Source organism: Panicum virgatum, chromosome 1N, assembly GCF_016808335.1.
Source record: "Panicum virgatum strain AP13 chromosome 1N, P.virgatum_v5, whole genome shotgun sequence".
NCBI lineage: Eukaryota > Viridiplantae > Streptophyta > Magnoliopsida > Poales > Poaceae > Panicum > Panicum virgatum.
The window spans coordinates 47453336-47477616 of record NC_053145.1 but is presented as its reverse complement, the minus strand read 5'-3'; the positions used below and the strand labels follow the sequence as shown (position 1 = coordinate 47477616).

General features: G+C 44.3%; 3 protein-coding genes across 6 annotated transcripts; all 3 read left to right on the top strand.

The window, feature by feature from the left end:
- The first annotated feature begins 22 nt into the window (after positions 1 to 22).
- Positions 23 to 3558, top strand: LOC120656224 (pentatricopeptide repeat-containing protein At5g65560-like). Its single transcript, XM_039934266.1, has 3 exons — positions 23 to 2635; positions 2728 to 2817; positions 3175 to 3558. The coding sequence occupies exon 1, from the start codon at positions 176 to 178 to the stop codon at positions 2633 to 2635; it is 2460 nt and encodes an 819-aa protein (XP_039790200.1). The 5' UTR covers positions 23 to 175; the 3' UTR covers positions 2728 to 2817; positions 3175 to 3558.
- Positions 3559 to 5715: 2157 nt separating this feature from the next.
- Positions 5716 to 8720, top strand: LOC120656223. Of its 2 annotated transcripts, none has more exons than XM_039934264.1 (4): positions 5716 to 5936; positions 6385 to 6613; positions 6723 to 6806; positions 7422 to 8720. In XM_039934264.1, exons 2-4 carry the CDS (start codon positions 6436 to 6438, stop codon positions 8177 to 8179), a joined length of 1020 nt encoding a protein of 339 aa, XP_039790198.1. In that variant the 5' UTR covers positions 5716 to 5936; positions 6385 to 6435; the 3' UTR covers positions 8180 to 8720. The 2 variants fall into 2 exon arrangements, with proteins under 2 accessions (XP_039790198.1, XP_039790199.1); XM_039934265.1 differs by having other exon boundaries at positions 5717 to 5936; positions 7431 to 8590.
- A 3854-nt stretch (positions 8721 to 12574) lies between these two features.
- LOC120656222 lies at positions 12575 to 17370 on the top strand. Of its 3 annotated transcripts, none has more exons than XM_039934262.1 (4): positions 12575 to 12815; positions 14967 to 15600; positions 15779 to 16533; positions 16778 to 17370. In XM_039934262.1, the coding sequence occupies exons 2-4, from the start codon at positions 15043 to 15045 to the stop codon at positions 16884 to 16886; spliced, it is 1422 nt and encodes a 473-aa protein (XP_039790196.1). In that variant the 5' UTR covers positions 12575 to 12815; positions 14967 to 15042; the 3' UTR covers positions 16887 to 17370. The 3 variants fall into 3 exon arrangements, with proteins under 3 accessions (XP_039790196.1, XP_039790195.1, XP_039790197.1); XM_039934261.1 differs by having other exon boundaries at positions 15749 to 16533; XM_039934263.1 differs by lacking the exon at positions 12575 to 12815 and having other exon boundaries at positions 15019 to 15189; positions 15225 to 15600; positions 15749 to 16533.
- The last annotated feature ends 6911 nt before the right edge of the window (positions 17371 to 24281 follow it).

Below are 24281 nucleotides of genomic sequence, written 5' to 3'. Positions count from 1 at the left end.
TTCAAATCTTACCTGGGCTGGTTTGGGCGTCAAACCGCACACGCATGATCCCCAACAATGGCGACGGCGGCGTGCGGCGGCTCCGTCGCTAGTTGCTGACGTGCCATCAGACACCCCAGCCGTCGCCGCCACGGCTCCCAGCTATCGGTCTCTGGCGTTCCCCTAAACACCTCCCATGGCGTCCCCTCCGCCCCTGCCCCCCGCCGCGCTCATCGCGCATCTCGCCGTTGTGCTCTCCTCGCCGGACTGGCGCTTCCACCCCTCGCTCCCGCACCTCCCGGCCCTCCTCGCGCCGTCTCTGCCCCGCACGCACCTCGTCCCGCTCCCGCTCCGCCTCGCGGCCGCCGTCGCCCGGGCAGCCGCGCCGTCCCGCCACCTCCTCGACATCTCCCTCCCGGTCGTGCTCCGCCTCCACGCGCTCTCCCCGCCGCCGCTCCGCCCGCTCTTCGACCGCCCCTTCCTCTCCCTCCTCGCCCACTTCTCCCGCTTCGCCCTGACGCCGCTCATGCTCCGCCTCTTCGCGCACATGCACCGCCACGCCCCGCCTGCCCCGACGGGCGCCACCTACAATGCACTCATCCGGGCCCTCTGCCGCCGCGCCGACCTCCGCCGCGCCCAACGGTACCTCAGCCTCATGGTCCGCTCTCGCTGTCGCCCCGACGCGTTCACGTTCAACTCCCTGATCGTGGGTTACTGCCGCACACAGCAGGTTGAAGTGGCCCAAGACGTGTTCAACAAAATGCCGCTTAGAGGGTTCCGGCAAGATGCAGTCTCTTATGCTGCACTGATTGAAGGACTATGTGAGACAGGGAGGATTGATAAGGCACTGGAGTTGCTCAGGGAGATGGAGCAGCCAGACATGCACACTTATGTGGCCTTGGTGAAGGGGTTTTGTGATGCCGGCAGGGGGGAGGAGGGGCTCTGCATACTGCAGAAGATCAAGGAGCTGGGGTGGAGGCCAAACACTCGTGCTTATGCAGCACTAGTCGATTTGTGGTGTAGAGAGAGGAAGGTTGATGAGGCTGAGAAAATGCTGGAGGAGATGTTTGACAACGGATTGGCTCCTTCGGTTGTAACGTGCACTGCTGTTGTGAATGCCTACTGCAGGGAGGGGAGGATGAATCGTGCGGTGAGGGTGTTTGAATCCATGAAGTTGAAAGGGTGCGAGCCAAATGTGTGGACATACAATGCATTAGTGCAAGGTTTCTGTAATGGGAGGAAAGTGTACAAAGCAATGGCTTTGTTGGACAAGATGAGAGCATGTGGAGTAGAGCCGGATGTTGTGACTTACAATTTGTTGATTCGAGGCCAATGCATTGATGGGCACATAGAGAGTGCTTTCAGATTACCCCGTTTGATGGAAGGAGATGGTTTAGCTGCCGATCAGTACACTTGCAATATGCTGATTGATGCTCTGTGTAAAGATGGGAAAACCAATGAAGCTTGCTCTCTTTTTGATGGCCTGGAAGATAGAGGTGTAAGACCTAATTCTGTGACATTCAATACACTGATAGATGGGTTATGCAAGGCTGGTAAAGTCGATGTTGCACAAACATTTTTGGAAAAGATGATCTCAGCTGGTTGTGCACCAGATACCTATACATACAGTCCATTCATTGAAAATCTATGCAAAACCAAGGGATGGCAAGAAGGATTATCTTTTATAGATGAGATGCTTCAAAAGGATGTGAAGCCCTCGATTGTCAACTATACAATTGTAATTGACAAGCTTTTCAAGGAGAGAAACTATGGATTAGCCACAAGAATGTGGGGGCAAATGGTGTCACTGGGGTGCAGTCCTGATGTAGTCACTTATACTACGTCTGTGCGTGCATATTGCAATGAAGGCAGGCTTGATGAAGCAGAAAATGTTGTGATGGAAATGAACAAAAGTGGGGTCACTGTTGATGCAATGGCATATAACACTTTGATGGATGGGTTTGCAAGTATTGGGCAGACAGATCATGCAGTCACAATCTTGAAGCGCATGAAAAGTGTGGCTTCTATGCCAAACCATTTTACCTTTCTGATCTTGCTTAGACATCTTTTACAGATGAGGTTGGCTGAGCATGTGCCTTTGAAACCAACTTGTGTATGGAAGACCATAGAGCTTGCTGATGTCTTTGAATTGTTTGGGCGAATGAAGAAGAATGCTGTTCCTTCTAGTGCAAGAGCTTATTTGGCCATCCTGGAAGGGTTTTCTGAAGATAGAAGATTGGATGAGGTGACTTCATTAGTTTCTCGTATGAAAGAAGATAATCTACCTCTGAATGAAGATCTATACACTGCTCTTGTTAATTGCTTTTGCAAATTGAGGATGTATCCTGATGCTTGGGCGTTGCTTTGTTCCATGATTGGACATGGTTTTTTACCAAATCTGTTGTCTTACCAGAATCTGCTTTCTGGGCTTACTGCTGAAGGACAAGCGGATAGGGCTAAAGAAATATTCAGAGATTCCAGATGGAAAGACTACAATCCTGATGAAATTGTTTGGAAAGTTATTATTGATGGCTTGATAAGAAAGGGTCACTCAGATATGTGCCATGACATGATATCCATATTAGAACAGATGAACTGCAAACCACGTGATGAAACGTATGCAATGCTGACTGAGGAATTGTCTTCTAGGGAATAGGTTGTCAACTATCACATTCATAGCTCACAGCAAAGTCTCTGTCAGTTATGCATATGCAAACTGTGCCTCAACTGGTCCTTGTTCAATCACAGGCTGTGTATCAGGCTATGCACGCCAGAATTGCATAGAGCATGGATCATTGAACACACAGTCACACACACTGCGTTCATGCCCTCAGATAGGTAACTAATTGATTCTTTCTGCGACTTCTCTCTCATCAATGCTTGTAGTTGCAGTACCCACCCTGTTTAAAGCTTTTGAACTATATTGATATGAAATTCCTCTCATTCTACATACCTTTACTTTTATGTTGACTAACGATATGATGGTAACGGTCCAACACTATGGAGAAATAGTCCAATATTGATGCATGGATTCTGACATTTTCTTAAAAAACAACATAACTCCTCGTACTCTTTTTGTATGTATGGTACAGATTTTTTTGAGACGAAACATTGGTTTCAATAACCTTGACTGCATTAAAGAATGTACTTGTCTCCAAATCATCAATCTGAAATGATGTTTTCTTCATTTTTTAGAAGTGTGCATCGTCGAAGTTCTGTAAAGTGGTGCTCCTTGTGATCTGAGAAGCTGGAGACATGGGACATCAGACTGTTGATGCATGGATGCCTTAGGGGGAAAAAAGATTAGCCAAGGATCACTTTGCCATAATCAACCCATTTTTGCGGGTTCAATTGCCAGGTATTTTTATCTGCGCAACATAGAGCAGCGGGTCCAAGAAACCAAGAAACACACAAAATAAATTAAGAAGAGGCCCACCGAAGCCTGGCCGGGGCAGCAACCTCACCAGGTCTGGTTCTTTGGCAGCCTGGGACCCATCTGCATCCGTTGCACAGGGAGGTGGGCACAAATCACCCACCAATGCCATTATGAAAAATTAAATATAAAATATCAATTAGCTATGTATCAGTTACAAACATATACTATTATCTATTATCTTATTATTTGGCCAACAAACGGAGCCTCCACATTCGCTCTCAAGGCCTAGAAATTCCCACGTTAATCAGAGAAAAATAGAAAAATAAAAATTACCCACCACTGTCATTATGATAAAAAATAAAAATTAACCTAAAATACTCATGTGTCTAATTTAAAATCACCCACCAATGCCATTATAAAAAATTAAATATAAAATATCAATTAGCTATGTATCAGTTACAAACATATACTATTAATAAAAACTAAAACTAATAACAATCAATCAAAATAAAACAAAAATAAGAATAATTATATGCATAATATTATTAAAGCTCAACAAATCAAATTGTTATTACAGGTAGATCATATTTGAATTGTTTTAACCAACAATAAGACATAATTTACGATAATGAATAGAGTGATGTACGGTAAAAAATAAGTTTTGCAACAACATAGCTAATTTTTGAATTTTTATATTAGCCGCGCAAATGTGCGTGCTATACGCCTAGTTGTAGTTAATTGGCTGACTAAAAGATATCATTGGGTACCACTTACATCCTTCTCCACTTTCTACCAAAATTTAAAACTGAAGCGGGGCAGGAATGCTGGGTTGCAGTCATAAAAAAAATGAAGGAGAGGTGGTGAAAGCAGGTGCAGGAAACATCTCGCACAGGATGGACGCCTTCCATGATGAGATGATTGCATCTCAGGAGGGCATTCGTCTGGCCGTAGAAGCTGGGATGTGATCCTGAAAACAGATGTGATGCTGGTCAAGTTCGCTATGCAGAATGACAGCTTCAGATTATCTCCACTGGGATGGGTCTTATATGGGAGATCAAGACGATGGCTGCGTCCAGTTTTAGTTCCATTTCCTTTCATCATTGTTATCGGTCTTGTAATCAGGTTGCGCATGCTTTAGCTGCGATCGGTTGAAATAGCTCCGACGATGCCTACCTTAATTGGGAGGTTGCACCGCTTGGAGTAGAGGAACCGGTGGCCGGCGATCTTGCCGTGTCCTTTGTCTAAAGGAATGAAACTATTCCGCATCAAAAAAAAGTTCAAAAGTGACTTGCGTTTGGCCATTCCTCCATGGTGCTGATCTTGGTGTTTTCTACGCGGTCACCGTCTGCCGAAGGCAACGCCTTCGAAGTTCAGATGAGCTACACTGACAGATGGGCCCAGAGATCCCGGTCACCCACGCGCGGCCGCTCATCGCCTGCCACGCCCCTCACCGGCGGCGGTGCTCCAATCCAGTGGGTGGCCGACGGCTCGGGTCGCCGTCGAGCAGAAGCAAACGGCGCGGCGCCCCACAAGGCCACCACAACCCACGCGGTCGGGCACGGGTAGGGCCGTGGGGTGGGTTTGGTTTGGTTTTGACCCATAGCAGGGCTAAGCTCCAACTGCCGCGGAGGCACAGCCAAGCAGGTGCGGGACGGCTCAGCAGGTGAGGCATCTGGCACGTGGGCCATTTGGTCCCCGTGGCCGTGGCCGTGGTGGACTGGTCGTTGTTAACGAGGACGAACACAAGCTGAAGCTGGGGCCTTGGTTGCGTCGGCATGATGGCTGCTGATCATTTGTTGGGGGCACTTCTTTGTTCTCTTTCCAAAAAGATACGGGGAACGAGCTTTTATTGTTCTTACTAGTAGAACGGAAGATTACAGTCATGATGAATACAGTTAACGGGCTGTACCGCCCCGTACAAGCCGGAGTTCCGAGCTCCGAAAATACAGTCTACAGCAACAGTGCTGATGCGCAGCGACTTTTCCAATCGTGATGTTAAACTCTAAACTGTCATCCAGCGAACGATTTTGTTTTGAAAAGTAAAGCGAGCGATTTTATTACCACTAGTCCTACATGTTGAGTTTGAATGAAGCATCGAGTTTAAGGCTGCTGGGATCATCACTTACTTTGAGGGTTTTGATGCTGCCGTCGTCGCTGGTGTGTACTACCTGACGGCCGGAACGGCCACAACTCTACTCGGCAGGCTCTCTCATCAATCCATCATGTACTTGTTCCATGCAGCCGGCGAGGTCGAGTGAACAGGTCACGCGGAATGCCTGGTTCAGGAAGTTGTCTTTATCCTCTATTTAATTTTTAATTAACCACAGGCGGGCCTGTCATTAACTCCTTGATTGAACCGAACAAAAGGGAAGGGGGGAAAAGAAAGAACAGAACCCTCCGCTCGCTCATGTGCTGCCTTCGGCCCAGGACGGCGGCGAGTGCGACCCTTTTTCTTTCCTCCGATGCTTTGACCTTTTCCCTTCTCCGCCGACGCCACTCTCGGCCTGAGTCGCCGACGGCTGGGCGGGCGGCCACCCTTAGGTCTTCGCCGGGTGCTTCGCAGCCGCTGAGCATCACACAGGTACGCCCGCCTATTCCCTTCCCTTCCCTTCCCTTCCTGCTGTGCGAAATCGAACACCCCAAATCCTGATGTGTGCCATTTGTGTTAGGATCTGACCAAAAATTCTTTCTTGCGGTAATCGGACGATGTATTTACCTGCTGAACTTTGATTTTTTTTTTTTGCAAAAAAATATCGGGTCTACATGTGTACGCCCGTGTCCTGTACTGGGTCCGCCCCTGTTAATACAGCGATTAATGGCTTAAATCTGTTTTTAACTTCAGTCGTTCTTTCATAGAGAAATGAATCTGCATTTTGCCTTCGCGTTGTTTGATGACACATAGTTTAGTTTCTTTGTTCTTTTGTAATGTTTTTTTCGCTCCCTGCAATGCGCATCTGTGCAAGTGAAACTATTTTTTTTTCACCGATGTGAGGCTGTGGTGCTTAATACACTGCCTTGCATTTCTGCAGGTCTAGGTACTGTCTTTATACGCTTGGCTGAAGAAATTGGTGGTTGTTAGAATGAAGAACAAGACAAGTAGGAGCTTACAGAAGTCTGGGAAGGGTAGCCATGTCCAAGGAGGGGGGCCAAACTGGGTTCTTGTTGCAGGGGGCGTTTTGCTTAGTACACTTTCAATCAGTCTTGGGTGCAAACTAAAGCAGTTGTTTGATGGGAAGCAGCAAAATAATACTTCCAAAGGTCTTATGTCATCTCATGCCCCCATCTTCAGTTATAATCTTGAATTCTTGATCTTGTGCTCGTATTCTTTGTGTGCTCTCTGATGAGTATTGACTCTGCAAAATTGCAGCTAAAAGAAGGCCTGAAGCATGTGAGCTGCACTCGAACCTCCACCGGTTCAGTGACCAAACTGGCTGCTGCTACTGTATTTCAGGTGCTTTATCTGTAACTTCCTACTTGCTCTGTTCTTTTACCTATTACTCGCTTCTTTGTGAAAAAGAAATCTATGGAGCGTTGAATATTCTCAACCTGCATTAATGTTGGTGCTAGAATACAATTAAGAATGCAAGTTTTTTAAACCTCAGTTACATATTTTGATCTGTATTGACCTGTAAACAAAATGCCCTTTGTTGTGATCCTCTAACCTTGAAGTTATCAGCTAGATGGATTTTGTAGTTTTTTTCGTTAATGGAATAGGGAACCCTTAATAAAGTATTTAGTGGGGTTGGATAATTATATAGAAATATCTAGGGTTTGTGTGCATAAGAGTCATGCTTATCCACAAAATTATAGTAAGAAATAATGGCTATAGCATTCTATGATTCTATCAAATTTCCAATTTTGGATATGAGTTTAGCATTTAGAGACACAGTCGTAATTTCATTGGTTCTGGCTGTTGCTTTCACTATACTGATTGAACTGAATTAATAAATTCTTACAGCTCGATCTTTGGGTTGGATTTTACCCTATTTCATTATTGTTTGTTCTGTTGTGGCATGAATGTTCTTCACAAAACTTGTTATACTAATTGCTTTTACCATCATGTCAGAACTTGCAGATGGTGGAGTGGAAGTCAAGCAAGCACCTGCAAGTACTGTACCCAAATCAGTTGAACCCTCACTTCCACTTGTCAAGATACATGCGCCGGAATCAAGCAAAGAGAACAGAGACGTCATGTGGATATCGTCGCCTGATCGGCTTGAAGCTCCTCGAAGACCATTTCAGTACTCTAACAGTTCTGGTTCTCCATGTGTTTCAGAATCAGGGTCTGACATCTATAGCAAAAGAGAGGTCATACAGAAGCTGAGACAGCACCTCAAGAAACGCGATGAGATGATCATGGAGATGCAAGCTCAGATTGCTGATCTTAAGAATTCTCTGAACATTCAGGTGATACAGTCCACTAATCTGCAATCTCAGCTGGATGCTGCCAATCGAGATCTGTTTGCATCTGAGCGAGAGATCCAGCATCTAAGGAAGATTATTGCAGATCATTGTGTTGCAGAGGCACTCTCTCAGAAACCTTTGCAAGCTGGACATTGGCAGTTAGATTGGACAAATGGTCATCCCAATGGTTATGCTGATGGTAGTGCTGATGATGCTAACCTGCATTGTGTTAGCATTGAGAAGAGGAAGGGAGAGGTAGAGAGGGTGGATATGCTCAAGAAAGAGGTTGTTGAACTGAAGGAAGTTGTTGAGGGAAAGGACTTTGTGCTTCAGAGCTACAAGGAACATAAGGTGGAACTCTGCTCAAAGATCAGGGATCTGCAGGAAAAGCTCTCAGCACAAGTGCCAAACATCTTATAGGACCTATGAATGATGCTTTTTAGAAGAATGAACCTACACATATCGTTGCCATGTCCCATGAGTGGGAGGGTCCTGCTTCGACGAGGATTGCAGGAGAAGCTCTTGGCAATTCTCACACATGCCAAACACCATGCTAGGGTCTTTGCAGGATGCTTCTCTTTTCATTTGAGGGGAACTTTGCATAATGTTAGGCTTTGCTTTCATAACTCGTAACATTAGGCTTGTTTGTTTCCTTTTTCGATATCTGGCCCTTAGTTTCTCAGAGATTACTAGGGGTTCTTTTTCTCATTTTCTAGGCCTAGGGTAACTCAATTACTCAACTGAACTTCACACTCAAATTACTGTACAGGTTATTGTTTGTCGAGAGACAAAAAATTGTAGGGTTCCTCTGCCTCCGTCGCAGTTGAGTTTTGAGTGGCGGTCCTTGGAGAGTTGGGGTGTATAATCGATGGCATTTCTGCAGCGAGATCAGGTAGATCTATTTGTGGCATTGCCCTTGTCTGTGATTCCGTCAGATTAAAAAGAGAGTTCAACTGAAAAATCATTGATCATTGTTCACCAGATAGTTATTGGGGTGTGGGCAGTTGCAGAACATAATGCATGTGATTGGCTTTGGGTAACATGCAGTGTTCTACCTTTATGCTACCTGGCACCAACTCATGTAGAACTTCTTGCATTACTTGCTTTAGCTAACGCAAATCTATTTTTTTTGTGACTTGCTAACGCAAATGTATGATCATATTCATATCATACACATGAGAATACTAGAATGAGAAGTGCAGTTGGGCTTTAAGTTAGGTCAAATGGATGTCTCACATGGCTTGTTCGTGTGAGTGGTGGTCTCCTATGATGTCCCTATTGAAAACGAAGGGTTGGTTCGAGCCAAGCAACGAATACATATGTGCTGCATTTGGAAACATGTTCTGGTGTTTCATTGGTTGATGCTAACAGAGTGCATTATTTTTCAGGTGTGTATCAGTCACTAAATGTTACAAAGTTACGCTGAAAGATGTGCATTCAAACACAGAGTCATGTACCTTACATTCTTAGACCAGTTTTGGCAGTGTGGGATTCATAGAACATTAGCGGCGGTAACGCGACTCAAATGACGATAGAAACAGTACTCGGAATTATTCTCCCCAGAAAGTAAAAAAGGCTAGTGCCACATGAGGCAAATCTAGCGGCCTGAATCCGACATTGGAGCCTTGTTTGAGTCCGTTTTAATATTGCGTGCATATATAATAAGATAGGCCAGATCATAAAACCTGGCTGATTAAAGAAAGGTTATCTTATTGTGTTGACTTTATTTCCGATTCCATGCCTGTCAGTGCAAGCTAAAGTGAAGTGGACATACAACTGGATCTCTGATGCCCTTGCAAGGACATGGGAGATGATTTTTTTTAAAAAAAGAAGAAAATTCTTCTGAAGACAACAAGGGAGGCAATGGTCCCGGTAAACTGCAGCAGTTAGTTGAGCAGTCAGTCTGTTCTCCAGTGTGGTTGCTCTTGCTCAGAATGAATTTGAAGTGCAACACAGCAACAGCATGTATCTTCATGACTTCTGCAACACATAAAGGTTGGGCTGGAGTATTGTATTGCTAGTCATAATAACATGATGCATACTGATCAGTCACTGGATTAGTAGGGACGGATCATAACCGACTCGTCCACTAATCCGTTCAGTGGGAACGAAAAGATGGGGGGCAGCTGCAAAGTGCTTTTGACATGATTCTTCCATGAAACAATGTGTTTTCCGCTCCCTCTGGTTTTTGTTTCCAATGCATGCTGTTTTTGCTTTGTTTTATTTTATTTCCTCCCGATATTGTTTTAGGTACTGACAGTCTGTGTAGACAAATAATTTCTTTTTTCTCCAAACAAGCCCGAAATTGCGTTAATAGTGGAAGAAATACATCCAATATCACATCAAGTTCCCCAAAAATAAAAGAAAGTGGAGAAGATAACACAAGTATGCAACCAAGTACCCTTCTTCTCTTATAGCAACCTCTGCTGTTCTGATGTTCGTCACCTTCACCTAAAACCGCAACTAGCTCCATGTACTACTTCCTCCGTTCCAAATTGTAAGTCATTCTAACTTTTCTGAAAAGTCAAAACATTTCAATTTGACCAAGTTTATATAATAAAAGTACTAACATTTATGAAACCAAATAAGTATTTTTAGATTTTTCATTCAATATACTTTCATAGTATATCTATTTGGTGCTATAAATCTTTGTTATCTTTTTCTATATAAAGTAGTTTGACTCTTCAAAAAAGTTTGATTGACTTACAATTTAAAACAGAGGGAGTATGATGCTAAGATTTGAGAAGCTATAATAATTTTTTCGTATTATTATCAATTTGTTTCTGGAAACAATTTTTTCTCTAGAGGCTAGAGCCACACATCTCATCACTCCCTTTTGTTCTCTCTCAAACACTCAGTCTACTTCATTTACCTATTGCTACCAGTTCACCCTTTCCAAAATTGCCCCAAAGTCAAACATCAGTACAATATCACCGCCCATGGGCCATGGCCTCCACACACCATTGGCCTCCGTTATGTCACTGTCCATGGAGTCTGGTCCACGCCTTGCACAAAGATTGCGCCATGGCCATGCTTACTTTGCGTGCGGTCATGGTCGTGTGCTTAGGGACATAGGTTAATGCCTTGCTTGGAGTACAAAATAATGTATGTTCATGTGAAATTCCCTCATTTTAATTTAGGCATGCAAGACATGTTCTATTTGTTGGCAAACATTGCTATGGGATAGAGATAAAAAAATACGCCCTCCATTTTTATTTACATATCGTATTAGGTTTATTGTCTTAAGTTAAACTTTGACCAAATCTATAGAAAAATATAGCAACACTGTACTATCCAACATATGTACCATCAACATATATTTTATGGTAGATTCAACAAAATAAATTTGAAATTTGCGAAAAGCAAAATTTGAAATTGTAAATATTATTATTTTTCTATAAATTTGATCAAATTTGGCTAAATTTAACTCAGAATGAACTAATATGACACGTAAATAAAAATAAGGGGAGCACATGAATCCGAATATTTTCCTTATTTTAAGAAAATAATGTTCTTCCTCGCAAAAAAATAAAATAATATTCTCCCGCGTATGACCATTTCGCCACTCCAGCAATGAAATTTCTTTTTTTTGTTTTATGAAAATTTCTGAGGAGTAAATCGGTTTAATATGTTTCTTTTTCTGGTTTTTCCTTCCAGAAATGCTTCGTTGGTTCTTGCGTGCGTAATAAATTTTGGGTCCGTAGAGGTGGTTTGGAATTTAGAGTACTTGAATGCGGGAGAGCTGTCCTCTCCAGCGGTTTGGTTTTTGCTATTACCCCCCAGTATTTAATGCCTTCTTTCCTTTGACTTCTCCTGTGCCATTTCGCGATTGCACCCTTTCCATAGAACGTTATTGCCTTAAAGCTTATGCTGCAGTATTTTGCACCATTTCTGTTTTATTCAAATCCTTTGGGTTCACTGATTGAAAAAAATGGAGGGACCATTTTAACATACCTCCAACGCGCTCTACAGTAACTTTTTGTTTCCATTGTCGATCTCACTATATAGTTGCGCAGGCTGTAAAGTGTTGGCCTCTAGCTGCACTACCAAACGAGTGCACATATGAATTCTTTTGGCCAGTACAATCAATGGTAGATGTAAAAGCTGGCTTGATAGATTTTGCACAACTATTTCTATTCACCTCATTTTGTACCTCGCTTATAATTTAGAAGTTTCTTACATTTTTGCTTTTTCTTAACATGATAACTGGAGCATATCTTTGATCCACAATATGCTTTTAATACAAAGGCTCTTTTAAACGAATATACTCATGTGATTTCCATGATCCTGTGACAGAAAGATAGAGTAATCAAAGTTTTATAAATTTGACCAAATCTTAAACGTCATTGTTTCATAAATGGAGTCATTTGTATATTAATTACCTCTAATCCTATTTATTGGAATTAACTATCCTCTTTATTAACATGAATAAAAATTCATTTTTTTCTAAGCACGGAAAACTTAATGCATGTTGTGAAATATTGGTATTAGTAGTCATATAGTATTGCAAATTTAGAATTTTGATTAATGAACACATGTGAAATGTTGGAAATGTCAACAATTAAAGAAATTTGGACATATTAGAACTTCACAAATTTTGGTAGTCAAGTTTGGAGTATACATGCATAATTCGAATAGGGTCTTGAATTTTAGCACATTTGCAACAACTAGACCAGAAATCCAGCAAACCCGTACCATGGAATGTCCTAGCAACTCGTGCTTTAGCAATCCGAGGACCTGTTTTCTGGACCTCGAGGGGCCTAATTGTAAATACAAATCGAGAGAGGAGAGAGAAATAGAAGTGGAGAGAGAGAGAGAGAGCGCACACGAAATTTATTGCGCAGCTCTGCCTCTCACGCCTTTTATTTAAGAACCCACCCCCGGGGTTTGGAATTCTTTTTCCAACTCCGAATTCTCCTGGTCGTTGGGCTTCCTGCGATCCTGATCCCCCTTCTCATTCCATCCTCGCCGGGCTCCGGCCCGTCTCCAATCGCGGCGTTTCTCTCGGCTCCGGAAGCGGAGGAGCAGAGAATTCCGGGGTTTTATCCCAGAAGAGGTGAGTTCTTGATCCTTCTCTTCCGTTCCTCCCCTCGCCCTCTTTTAGTGGTTCATTTCTTGATTTCTGTGTGATTGCCTCGCTCGGTTCTGTATGCGATTTGACGGTGTTCATGATTTCTGAGAGCTTTGCCTTTTTTTTTCTGTCTCATCTTGTCGAGATATCTGGTCCTGCTCCTTTTTTGGCCATGATTTCTGAACTCCTAGATTAGAACAAAAAAACATTACTGATCTGAGAACTAGTCCACATGAGAAGTAGCAGTATGGTTTTATGTTTCCTTTCACCAGAAAAACTAGTGGCGATTTGCTACTAGATTAGCTTCTGCCGCGAAATTTCTCCGAGTGCTATAGCTGCCGAGTTCTTCCATGCCTGCATCTGCCTGCAGTTACTACTGTGTGGGGGCACTCCCCAGCGTCAGGCAACATCTGATGCATGCAGGGAATCCCATTGAAGTTTCTTCGTCTAGGCAAGTTCCTTGGTGGAAGAGGAAATTGTCTCGCAGCTCATTTCTACTAGTCGCGTGACGCGTTTGTTGCAGTTCTGCGTGAGCTTTCGTACTGATGCTGGTAGTGTTTTGCCGTACGTCTGCGACAAGAGAGAGTACCCTCCTGTTGTTGATGTTGGTAAGGTTGTCAAGGTCACTAAATCGCCGATGACTTAAGGTCCTGAATTGTACTGTGTCTTATATGGCAATTTAGTATGTCTATCTGTCAGTCATGGAAGAAGTTTGAAAAAAAAACTTTTTAATATTCTTTTGGGCGTACGAATGGGTCTGGGATGCTGAATCTAGGTGTGGCTGTATTGTACGTCTCTTTGGGTGGAGTGTCCATGGGATGTGGCCTCTTGTTCTGGTGCCAACTCTGTAGTTAGTTTGGCGTGTATCTGCTTTTCTGTTGGTGTGTCAGTTTGTACCGGATCATGCAAAGATTGTGAGGTTCGTAGCCTTACCAGAACAACTTACATCTTTATTAAGGATACGTCATTTTGGAAAGTGCAGCATTTCTTCTGTCACCAGCAAACCTTGGAATTCAGTCTCTGCACTATACATTAAATTTTTTTTCTTCCTTTTGACCTTCCCTGCAACCTATAGATGGAATCTAAATCTGCAGGCTGCTTCTAATTCTCCATCATGAAGCTAGGCATCTGAGACTAATTTCAGTTGCATCTTTTACCTATTTCTTACTGCCAGTTGTTGCTGAATCTAACTGCAATGCACTAATCAAGTCTGGTACTTTTCGGAGTTTAGGATGGGTTTTGCTACTTAAGTAGCTCTGGTTGGTGAGTCCAGAATATTCCTTCCTCTAGTTAGCTTTGTTAGGTGAACAGTCCTGTGTGTCTGGATTAGTCAAGTGCAGTTTGAAAGTTGAAATGTCCACTGTTCTGGACAATATGTATAAGTAGCAAGTGGTTTCTCAGTAGGTAAACATAATGACGATACAATTGTATTAAATCTAAAGTTTACCATATTTAAAGCATTCAGAATGATCACAACAAATGCAATAGTTGTGGAATCACCATTGCTTCAGCAAATTGTGGACACTGAGGTCAGATGCCCGTCTTACTCTGAAAAGGTGGCATTAGGTATTTGGGTTGCCATCAGTCTCAGTTGCTGTTACCTGTCCTGCACAACTTGACTCCACATCCTATAATCTGAAAGCTATTCGCGTTGTTCATGTCAAGTGGGAAGGATGTTGATTCTGACTGTGAGGTTTTTTGCCTTGACTTGGCTCCATGATGATATTAATTCCACGATGGCTGCCACCGGTCTCTTTGTTCAAAACATAGAAGGAACTGTCTCTGTCAAGGCCATCACGAATTTAGGCCAATGTAGTTGGAGCCACAACAAGAAATTTTAATGCTTGCACTTGATTAAAGGGTTGTAGCAACCATACTGAAAAGAAGCAAAGCTGCAAAAGATCTTCACTAAGTTCTTTATCGATTCCAAGAGATATTTAGCACTAATTTGGTATTTGTTGGGCATTCACTCTATGTCAAATACTCAAATCATAGAAAACCATGTTATTATTGATGCAACATTAGCATGGCATTGACTATATCTTATTTTTACCCCCTGAAAGTCTTATTGTTGTATTCGTGCAAAGATTATGAACAATTCCAAACTGATAATCTCTCTTATGAACTTGTGTGCAGGAAAACTACATTTGATGGTATCTGAAACTAGATAATAGAATTTGATCGCAAAATGGTACTGAGTTTTTGATATAAAATGGTAGAAGACAAAAATCTATCACAAGATACGGTGCAGATAAGTGGACATGTCGCACTTCGGAATGTTTCTTACAAGGATGTTGTGGAGATAAAATTGGCAGATACTGTGGATTCTGATAATTATGGCGGTAATTTTGTCAAGGATGTCTGTGTTGATGAAGGGGCACTACTTCATCGGATGATTTCAGAAGAAAAACCAGTAGATAAAAGGTCATCCCCAAATTTCAGTTGCCAAATGATTGATGCAAACAGTGACATAAGATATGGGAAGAAAGATGATTATAAAAAGTCTGTGCACGAACTAAAACTAGGAACAGTTGTACCAGTTGACTTTGTTCCTGATTGTGACAACGAGAAACAGCACTCTTCTGGCAAAGAGTATGATCATGAAGATCGGATCACTACTGATTACACTGCTAGCGATCCCAGCGAGAAGAAGATAAGTTTGCAAGAGTTACTTCTCCTCGAAAGTGCAGAAGAATCCCGACATGCAAGCACAATAAACTCCGAGAGCAGTGAGAAACATAAGTGCTCTCTTCATGTAGAGGTTGGACAGGTATGCTGTTACAACTTACAGATAGTTTAAATTGTTTGCCTCGTTACCACTATCATTGTGCTGTACACATGCTCTCCCCCCATGACTTGAAATTCAGTGGTAAATTCTTCCATGTGTGTACTTCATGAAAGCTTTGTTATTCTTACAGACTTCCAACGATGGCTTTTCTGATGCTCAGGCTTTTTTGACCAACACCAGTGAGCAAGTCAGTAAAGAGAAAACCTGTGGTTGGTCAGGAACGATTTCAGAATATCATGATGCAGCTGCTACATTGGATGTGAGAGAGCCACAAAAAATCGATCGCTACAACCCTTTCATTGATCATAGGTTAGAGGATGCCTCAGAACCTGAGGGCTCTATACCAGGAATCACAGATGCTGCTTCCACAGATTCCATCCGCACAGTTGCCAATTTGGCAAGTGGTTCTGCAGGATTAGATGAGGTCGAAACAGCTGAACCCATGACGGATGCTGTGAGCAGTAGTAGTTCAGACATTCAATCATCTGAGAAGAGTAACGATAATAGTGAAAGTATTGTTAGCAAGGCCATCACTGGTGCGGTGGATGAAACAACAGTTGCTGCATCTTCATCAAGCAATGCTGAACCTAGTGATGCAAATGGGGAGAATCAAGAGAAATGCGCGAGTGGCGGTGTCTCTGATCAGATAGATGAGGAGCACTGCTTAGGAACCGATGATGCAGTCAGTAAGAGCTCCACCCTCGAGCAAGATCATTCAGGAGCGCAACAAACGAAGCCCGAAAGTTCAAAAGCAACTGCTCACGCTGGCAACGACGATCCCTCTGAACCGAACTTCTTTGGCCCCAGCATCATGTCAGGGCCAGTGTCGATGTCCGGTCATATAGCGTATTCTGGGAACGTCTCTCTTCGGTCGGATAGCAGCACCACTAGCACCCGGTCCTTCGCATTTCCAGTGTAAGTAGTCTACACCGTACCCTTTGTCAGATTGCAAAAAAAAATATGCATTTGGGAGGAAGGTTGTGCTGCTCATTGTTGGTCCTGAAACAAGCGTGCAAACTCTTAATAGTTGGTCATAATCTGTCTTTTGAAACTTAATAGTTGGTCGTAATCTGTCTTTTGAAACAAAAAAAAACCATATATAGAACTGTTTCTTCAAATTTGTACCAAGCCTAATGAATAGTCTGCGGTCGATGAGCAGGTTACAGAGGGAGTGGATCAGCAGCCCGGTGAGGATGGCGAAGGCGGAACGTCGGCGCAGCAGGCGGCGCCGCGTCTGGAGGAAAGGGCTCATCTGCTGTAAATTCTGATCGGCCGTGGTCACCCTCTTCATCTTCTCCAGCAGAATTCAGCTGATGCTGGAATCCATTTGGATCGATGTTACGTATTTCCTTGGAAAGATTGGAATCGGACAGCAAAGTTGGAGCTGGGCACCGAACTTTCCCGGGAAATAACCACTCATCGAAACATCCCCAACGCGCTCCTCGTTGGCGCGCCCCGCAGATACAGCCTGCTCCTATTATTGATCCTGGAGCTGAGGTTGACGACGACGGCTTGCCGGATTTCGCAGTGGCTTGAAAGTGAAGGTACAGCTCATGGTAGGGTAGTGATATTGTTTTTTTTTTTACTTTTCGTTTCTGGTTTCGTTCGAGATGGAGGGAGAGTAGTGATCACACTTAGTAGAGAGGTGATTGATTCAGGTGTACATCCTTTGGTTTGCATAAGTTTATTATGCTGTGAAAATTCGTTCGTTCTATTCTATATATTTATATATTGTTGGTTTACTTGGTTGAATGAGGTGTGGCGATGCAGCAGCTTTGTTTGTACGGTGTGTGCCCTGAATTGTTTGATTCCGACGGATGGATCGCCTCCCCGAGTTGATCCCTGCCGTCCGTTCTTGCTGCCACGTATCCCAATCCTGATTCTACACCATCGCCCAGTGGTTTCCAAATTCATGATCGATGCGCACGTGTTACGACCACGACTTCACTAGTCCTCACTCACAAATCACGCTCGCTGCTCCAACCCCACATGGTGGAGCCCCAGCATTCTATTTTTGATCTCTCTTTTACCATTCCATTTTCCATGTCTCCAGTGGATGGTCATATTTTCTCTTTTGAAAGTTGGTTTTCGAAAAGTTTATTTCATCATTTTTGTTATCAAACTTTTTTTTTTCAATATTTCAACAATGAACGTTTTTTTTATTTTGATTTTTTGTTTTCAAATAATGTTTCTATTTTTTCAAAAAAAAATTATCACAAATTTTGTTTCCAAATTTTTCAACACAAAGTTTTTATGTTTTTTGGATTTGTGCTCTCATGTTTTGGCCCGAAATTTTTATTTACTTTTTATTCTGAATTTAATTTTTCTCACTCCTATTTTCTTATCTCCATTTTGTTGTTCAAAATTTTTTAACACATTTTTTTATTCATATTATTTTATTATACAAACTTCCCACAAATATATTTTTTTAAAGAAATTATGCAACGTAACTTTGGTGGGATGCGGAACCAAAGATCAGAACAGATGGTGTGAGTTAGGGGGCCGGTGCCGAAAACAAAAGACAATGGGATGGGCCAGAAGCAAAATTACGGAAACACATTTTGGTCTCAAATCGATCGGACCAGGGCTAACTTACAGGCAGCCGTAAATTAGCATACCCCCGCCATTAGCATACCCCCCGCCACGTACCGCACCATCCGCAGCAGTGCCATAAAAACCGTTGGATTTCGTGTGAGGGAGTGAATCTCGATACGAGCCGTAGAGGCGAAGAAAAATCTGGCTGGAGACTGGAGTAGGGTACGAAACAGGAGCCTGCAACGAATCGATCCGAAGTCTGGATGGAGAAAGGCCGTGCACGGGCTCTGTTTCAATCACGGAATCGTACGTGACGGTACGCCTTTTTTCGCGCGCACGCCGTGCGTGTTTTGGTGGAAGAAGACGTGCCTGTACAGTAGGCAACCGCTTTACATTCCCGTCCGTGTATTAGTACCGTACTGCTAAGGCGAAATGATATTTGCCGGGATAAATCCTTCTAGTAGGAACGAAACTCTAATCCCTGCCCCCGCGTTGCTCCTCTTGGAGCGGCTCGGGCTGAACCTGAGCTCCCTACACCACCACCGTCACACGAGCGGCCGCCGGAAATTCGCACGGCCGCAGGTAAGTGTCTCGTTTAGTTACCAAAAATTTTTGCTTTCTCCTTTGAAAATATGCATGGTGCATTAAATATTTTTTAAAAACAAAAATAATTGCACGGTTTCGATGTACACGATGAGACGAATCTTTTGAGCCTAATTAGTACATGATTAGCCATAAGTGCTATAGTATCCACGTGCTAATGATACGGTCAAATGCCTCAAAAGATTCGTCTTGCGGTTTCCAAACGAGTTCTGAAATTAGTTTTTTAATTAGTGTCCGTAAATCCCTCCTGACATCTAATCAAATATTCGATGCGATCCTTTGACAAAAAATTTCATCAACTAAACGGGACTCCACCATCCTTCTCCTCTTCTTCCCCTCTCCCTCGCGTTCTTTTTGGAGCTGCATGCCATACAAGGCTCCTCAGCAGCATCATGGTGTTGGGGCTAGTGGCACCGGCCGTCTCGTTCAACACTGTGGTGATAATGCAGGTTCCAGACACCCCGGGTTTTTGACGCAACCATCACTGTTTACAAATGTCTACATCTCTAAACTTGATTCAAGCAAGTGTACCCCATCAAACCAATATACACTTTTACTAGAGAATGAGTGTCGTGATGTGCAAACCCACAGCCGGGTGGCGTAATGCACCCACCTAAATCCAGAGGGTGAGTATTCGGGGGTTAGCTAGGATTAGTTCGATCTCGCTGGAAGAACACGATGAACACAGCAGGTTTAGAGTGGTTCGGGCCGCCGGAGCGTAATAACCTACGTCCACTGTGTGTTGTATTGCTTGTGTTCCCTTAGTCTCGAGAGTGTCCGAGAGAGCTTCAGGGAGCCTGGTGTGTGCAGCGAGCGCCTCCCTTTTATATCTCAAGGGAGGCGCGTACATGGCCGTTGGGTCCCCGATAGGTGGGCCCAATCGATGTAGTATAAAATAACGTACTGTTCATACATTATGGCGTTACAGGCGAAGGAGATCTCATTCCCGGATTTCCTTCTGCCCGTGAAGATCCTCCGTCCGGCATATCCATGCCCTGTCTTGTCGAAACGGCGCCAGGGTGTAGCTTGCGGCGTTGCCTGCAGCGTAGCTGAACGGGCCGTGTAGCTTGCGACGTAGGCGGTATGATGGAAAAGTGTCATGCCGTCGTATCCATTTAATGAGGCAGACGGGCTCTGCGCGGATGCGGCGCATGCGGCTGCACTGTGTACCTCGGTAATATGCGGTCTACAGTGAGGCCTGACAAAGGCTGTCCCGCGTGCCGCGGCGGCAGAGCACGCCTCAACCACCTGCATTGAATGCGGTGGGCGGACGAGCCTTCCAGCGGAAGACCCGCGCCCGCGCCTGCGGGACACATTGCGCCTCCGGACCCCTCCCGGCGGTATGTTGGTTCTACGCGCGTGGAAGGTCCGGATGGACGCAGGGGGGGTCCGGGCCCTCGGCTGTTAGCTCGGAGCTTCCCCTCCTCAGGGACACGTGGCGTCTCCGGACCCGTTCCAGAGCGGGGAGCGGGTCCGGGGCCATTGGCCCGGTGAGGTATGTGACTGACCCGTGGGGCCCGGCTGCTCCGCCCCTTATGGTGTAGTTACGGATGACCACGCAAGTCCTGCCTTGCTTCAGTAGGAGTGGATATCACTGATACATGGTACCGGACGGAGAGAAACAGATGTATACCTCATGTTAAACTAAATGCTGCGAAATTGCATTTATTTGTAATAATGTCTATAGCGGACCAAATGTGGTAGATATAGAAGTTCGGACATGAAGGGCTTAGTGCCACACAACAACGACGTTGCCATCTATCATGGCAGGCAGGCAGCAAAGATCTGCACTTGGGTAGCAACCTACTTGGGTGTGAATGTAGTTCAATTATGAAACCAAAAATCTAGCACTACAATAATACTATGCGTCACCAAAACTATTCCGATTTACACACCAAGCACTGGACTAATCCATAATAAACTCTCAACTCACTTGACTCCCGGCAACATGAAAGGCCCATGACTCCGGTTAGCAGATGCCATTATCCAATCCATGCTCGACTTATGCAGCAGATGGCAAAAGTGGAGAATCGGCTCCTTATCCACTACGTTGACAACAAAATCTTGAATCTGCTCGAAAACAACAAATATTATCATGACAATATGGAAGACGATCCTTGCCAGCATTTCATCAAGCACGTGGTGAGCATGAGGTAGCAGGTGGTGCAAGGATGCAATAAATTGAATAGAGCGAGCTGCAGCTTACTTATATCTTACTGACTAATTGGGAGGTGGCTCCAGCAAGCTCGTCCCCATTCAGAGGAGAACCATTAGCCTAGTGCACCTCCTCACAGGAGGTCTCCTCGCTCCTCCTGCTCGATCGGCCCGCAGGCGGAGGATCTGCGTGGAGGAGGAAGGGATCTCCGCCGGCTCGATCCGCCCGCAGATTGGGCCCCGGTGCTGTGGAGGCGGCGGTCGCGTGGTGGGGCACGCCAAGTCATTGCAGCTGGAGGCCCGCGTGTCGCTCCTGATGCGACGCGGATGGAGGCGGCGTTCTGGACTTGGCAGGCTCGGCTCACCGGCGATGCTGGCCGCAAGGTGGGGCACGGCAATGACGTGGCAAGGAGGTCCGCACGTCGGCGGGATGCACTTGGCGGGGACGTCACCGGGAGTGCGGCGGCCTGGACGCAGCGAGGAGGGCGGGGAGGACGGAGTGCGGGGTGCGGGATCCGATGAGAGGCGAGGTGGGGGGCATGGGTCTGTGTGCGAGCAGGGATCTGATGGCGAGCGGCGGAGCGGGCGGATTAGGCGAGGAGTTGGTGGTGGGACGGCGCCTGTGTTTTGCGCTCTGGCGGCGGCGGGGGGGGCACCGGAGCGCGATGCGGAGCTGCGCGCGGCGGGCGCACCGGAGCTGCGCCGGCGGCAGGGCGCACCGGTCAGCCGGCGGCGTTGCGGACCGCGACGGCGACGGCGTGCGTGATGCGGAGCTGCGCGCGGCGGCGTTGCGCGCGGCGATGATCGGATGGGAAGTGACGGCGTGGGTGATCCGGGATGTGAGGCGGGATGGGAGGCGGGACGATGGACGGGTAGGGGCAGCGTTGATCACGGACGCGCCGCGCGCGATGGGAGGGTTTTGAGTTTGAATGCACGATCCTACGGCGCGCCTGCAGTCCATCGTTCTGTGAACTCCTTTATTGGGAGGCTGCGTAAGTTTTTCTTTTCCTTTTGCCACCCCACATATTGCATGAAAACATATCTGGTGGAAACCACAATTTTAATAAAAATTCATACAAATCACAGTAAAAAAGTTGTCTAAATTCACAAATAAAATCACACATGTAGATGATATGATGATGCACAACCATGTAAAATATCTTGTTCAAACTCAATTTCGTTTGTGAGATATAAAAAAACAAATTTCAAGCCAGAAAGTTGTCCAGATGATTTGTTACAAATTTATTATTTTTATATCTCACAAACGAAGTCGACTTTAGATAAGATATTTTATAAGGTTGTGTATCATCATATTATCTATATGTGTGATTTTTTAGTGAATTTAGACGATTTTTTTGCCGTGATTTGTACGAATTTTCACGAAGATTGCGGTTTCCATCTAGATGCATTGCCTGTTACTTACGGAATCTGTTTATTGGGAGGCTGCGTATTCTTTCTATTCTTCTTATACTATCCACAATAAACAGGTATAATTAATCCAGGCAATTAATCTTATACTTTTTGGATAACTTTTGAAAATGGTATGGTTGGATCTGCCGTTGATATTTTCTGAATGTGTTAATATGACTGACTCATGATCGAAATAGTGCTCTATACGAGACGAGGATCTCTATCTATCTATACTATAAAAATAAAAAATAATTAAAAATATTTCTCACCTACATAGGGTCTGCTGTACCCCTCACACTGGACCCACCTGTCAAGGTTGAGGAAAGTGGAGGGACTTGTAGACCTATAGAAACTGCAAATTAGAGGATGTTTCTGCCAAAAACATATTACTTTTTTCACGTGATTCCTACATCCGTCCTTCATACCCGCAGAAATTTCCGAAAAAAATATGAGCAAAATCACGCGGAGTACTATGCGGTGTACGGTACGGGCACTACTACAAATCGGCCCAATCTCCCCGTGTCCATAACGTCTTCGTGTTGCCTTCTGTTGCCCTGTTGGGAACTCTACGTCTCTGTCGGCCCGTCTTTCGCAAAGCCGCCGCCGTTGTCGCTGTCACGTTCTCTTCCTATGATCGCGCACATCTCGAGAAGGCAGCAAAGCCCATCCAGTCGCCGATGGCTGACGCGGCGGCACAGGATGCTGCCGAGCAGCTGCTCCACCTGAAGCTCGCGTTCCTCGCCGGGTAGCCTCCCGCCTGCGTCCTCGCACTCGCCAGGTATGCGCCACCGTTAGCACTTGTACCAATCAAAATCGCAACGGCACCTAGGGCCAGAGTTCCCCCAGCTCCGCGGCACCTCTCCCGATTGATTCGAGGTACGGAGAACAGTGACCGCCAACTGCTACAGCCTTTTGGGTCAGCCTGCAAAGGATGTATCTGCAGTTTCTCACCCGTCACGCTGAACCCTGTCAGGGTAGAGTACGGTAGGAGAAAGTCTAGACCCATAAAAATACAGGTTAGACTGTCTCCAACAGAAGACGCAAAAGCGTGACCCATACCCAAAATAGATCGTTCACAGTGTTTTTGCGTACCCAAAACACTCATAGAAAAAAGAATCTAAAGTAACCTCTAATCTTCATGCAAATTACCTATCTATATCATTATAAAAATAATGTAAATAACCTCTAAATTTGCATATAAACTTTCCAATTATGTTATTATTAAAAGTTAAGTAACCCATGAAATCTGAATTTAAATTATATAATTATAACAAAATATTAAAATTAAAGTATAAAATTCTAAATTACAATTTTCAAATTTATGTTATTATTTATATAAAACATACTACTTATGATGGAAGTATAAGAATATCAATGCACAAGTAAATAGTTCAATTAAATATATATAAACATACATGGAGTTGTGATGCAAAATGAAATCTATTGCAACTAGATAATAATAAATATGTATTTTAGAGTAAGTGTTAGAATATTTAATAGATGAAAAAAGGAGTGCCATAGATAATTATAATTATTAGCTATAAATCTTATTTTTATATTAATTTTAATTAGTCCATGTGGGAGCATGGGATGATACATGATAGGGCTAGTGGACCTAACTTGGTTTTGGTTTTGACTACCACTGGTTTAGTAGCTAGTTATTAGTCATTAGCGGAATTCCCTTCCACCTAAAAAAACAATTTGATCTGTCTAGACCTACGAAATAGTAGTCATTTCTTATTTCTCTTTGGGCCTACAAACAATGACGAATCCCCAACACTAGGACGACCCTTTTTCTCTCATAAACTCAATACTCACCGTCTGAGAGTTTAGTTCTAGTTTCCATCAAGGCACTGAGATTGATTCATTTTAACTATGGAGACATGTTCTTTTATTGATCCAGGGCATCTATTGTTGTTCTCCTCGACTATGTTGATTTCTCCTTTCGAATTGAGAGCTCG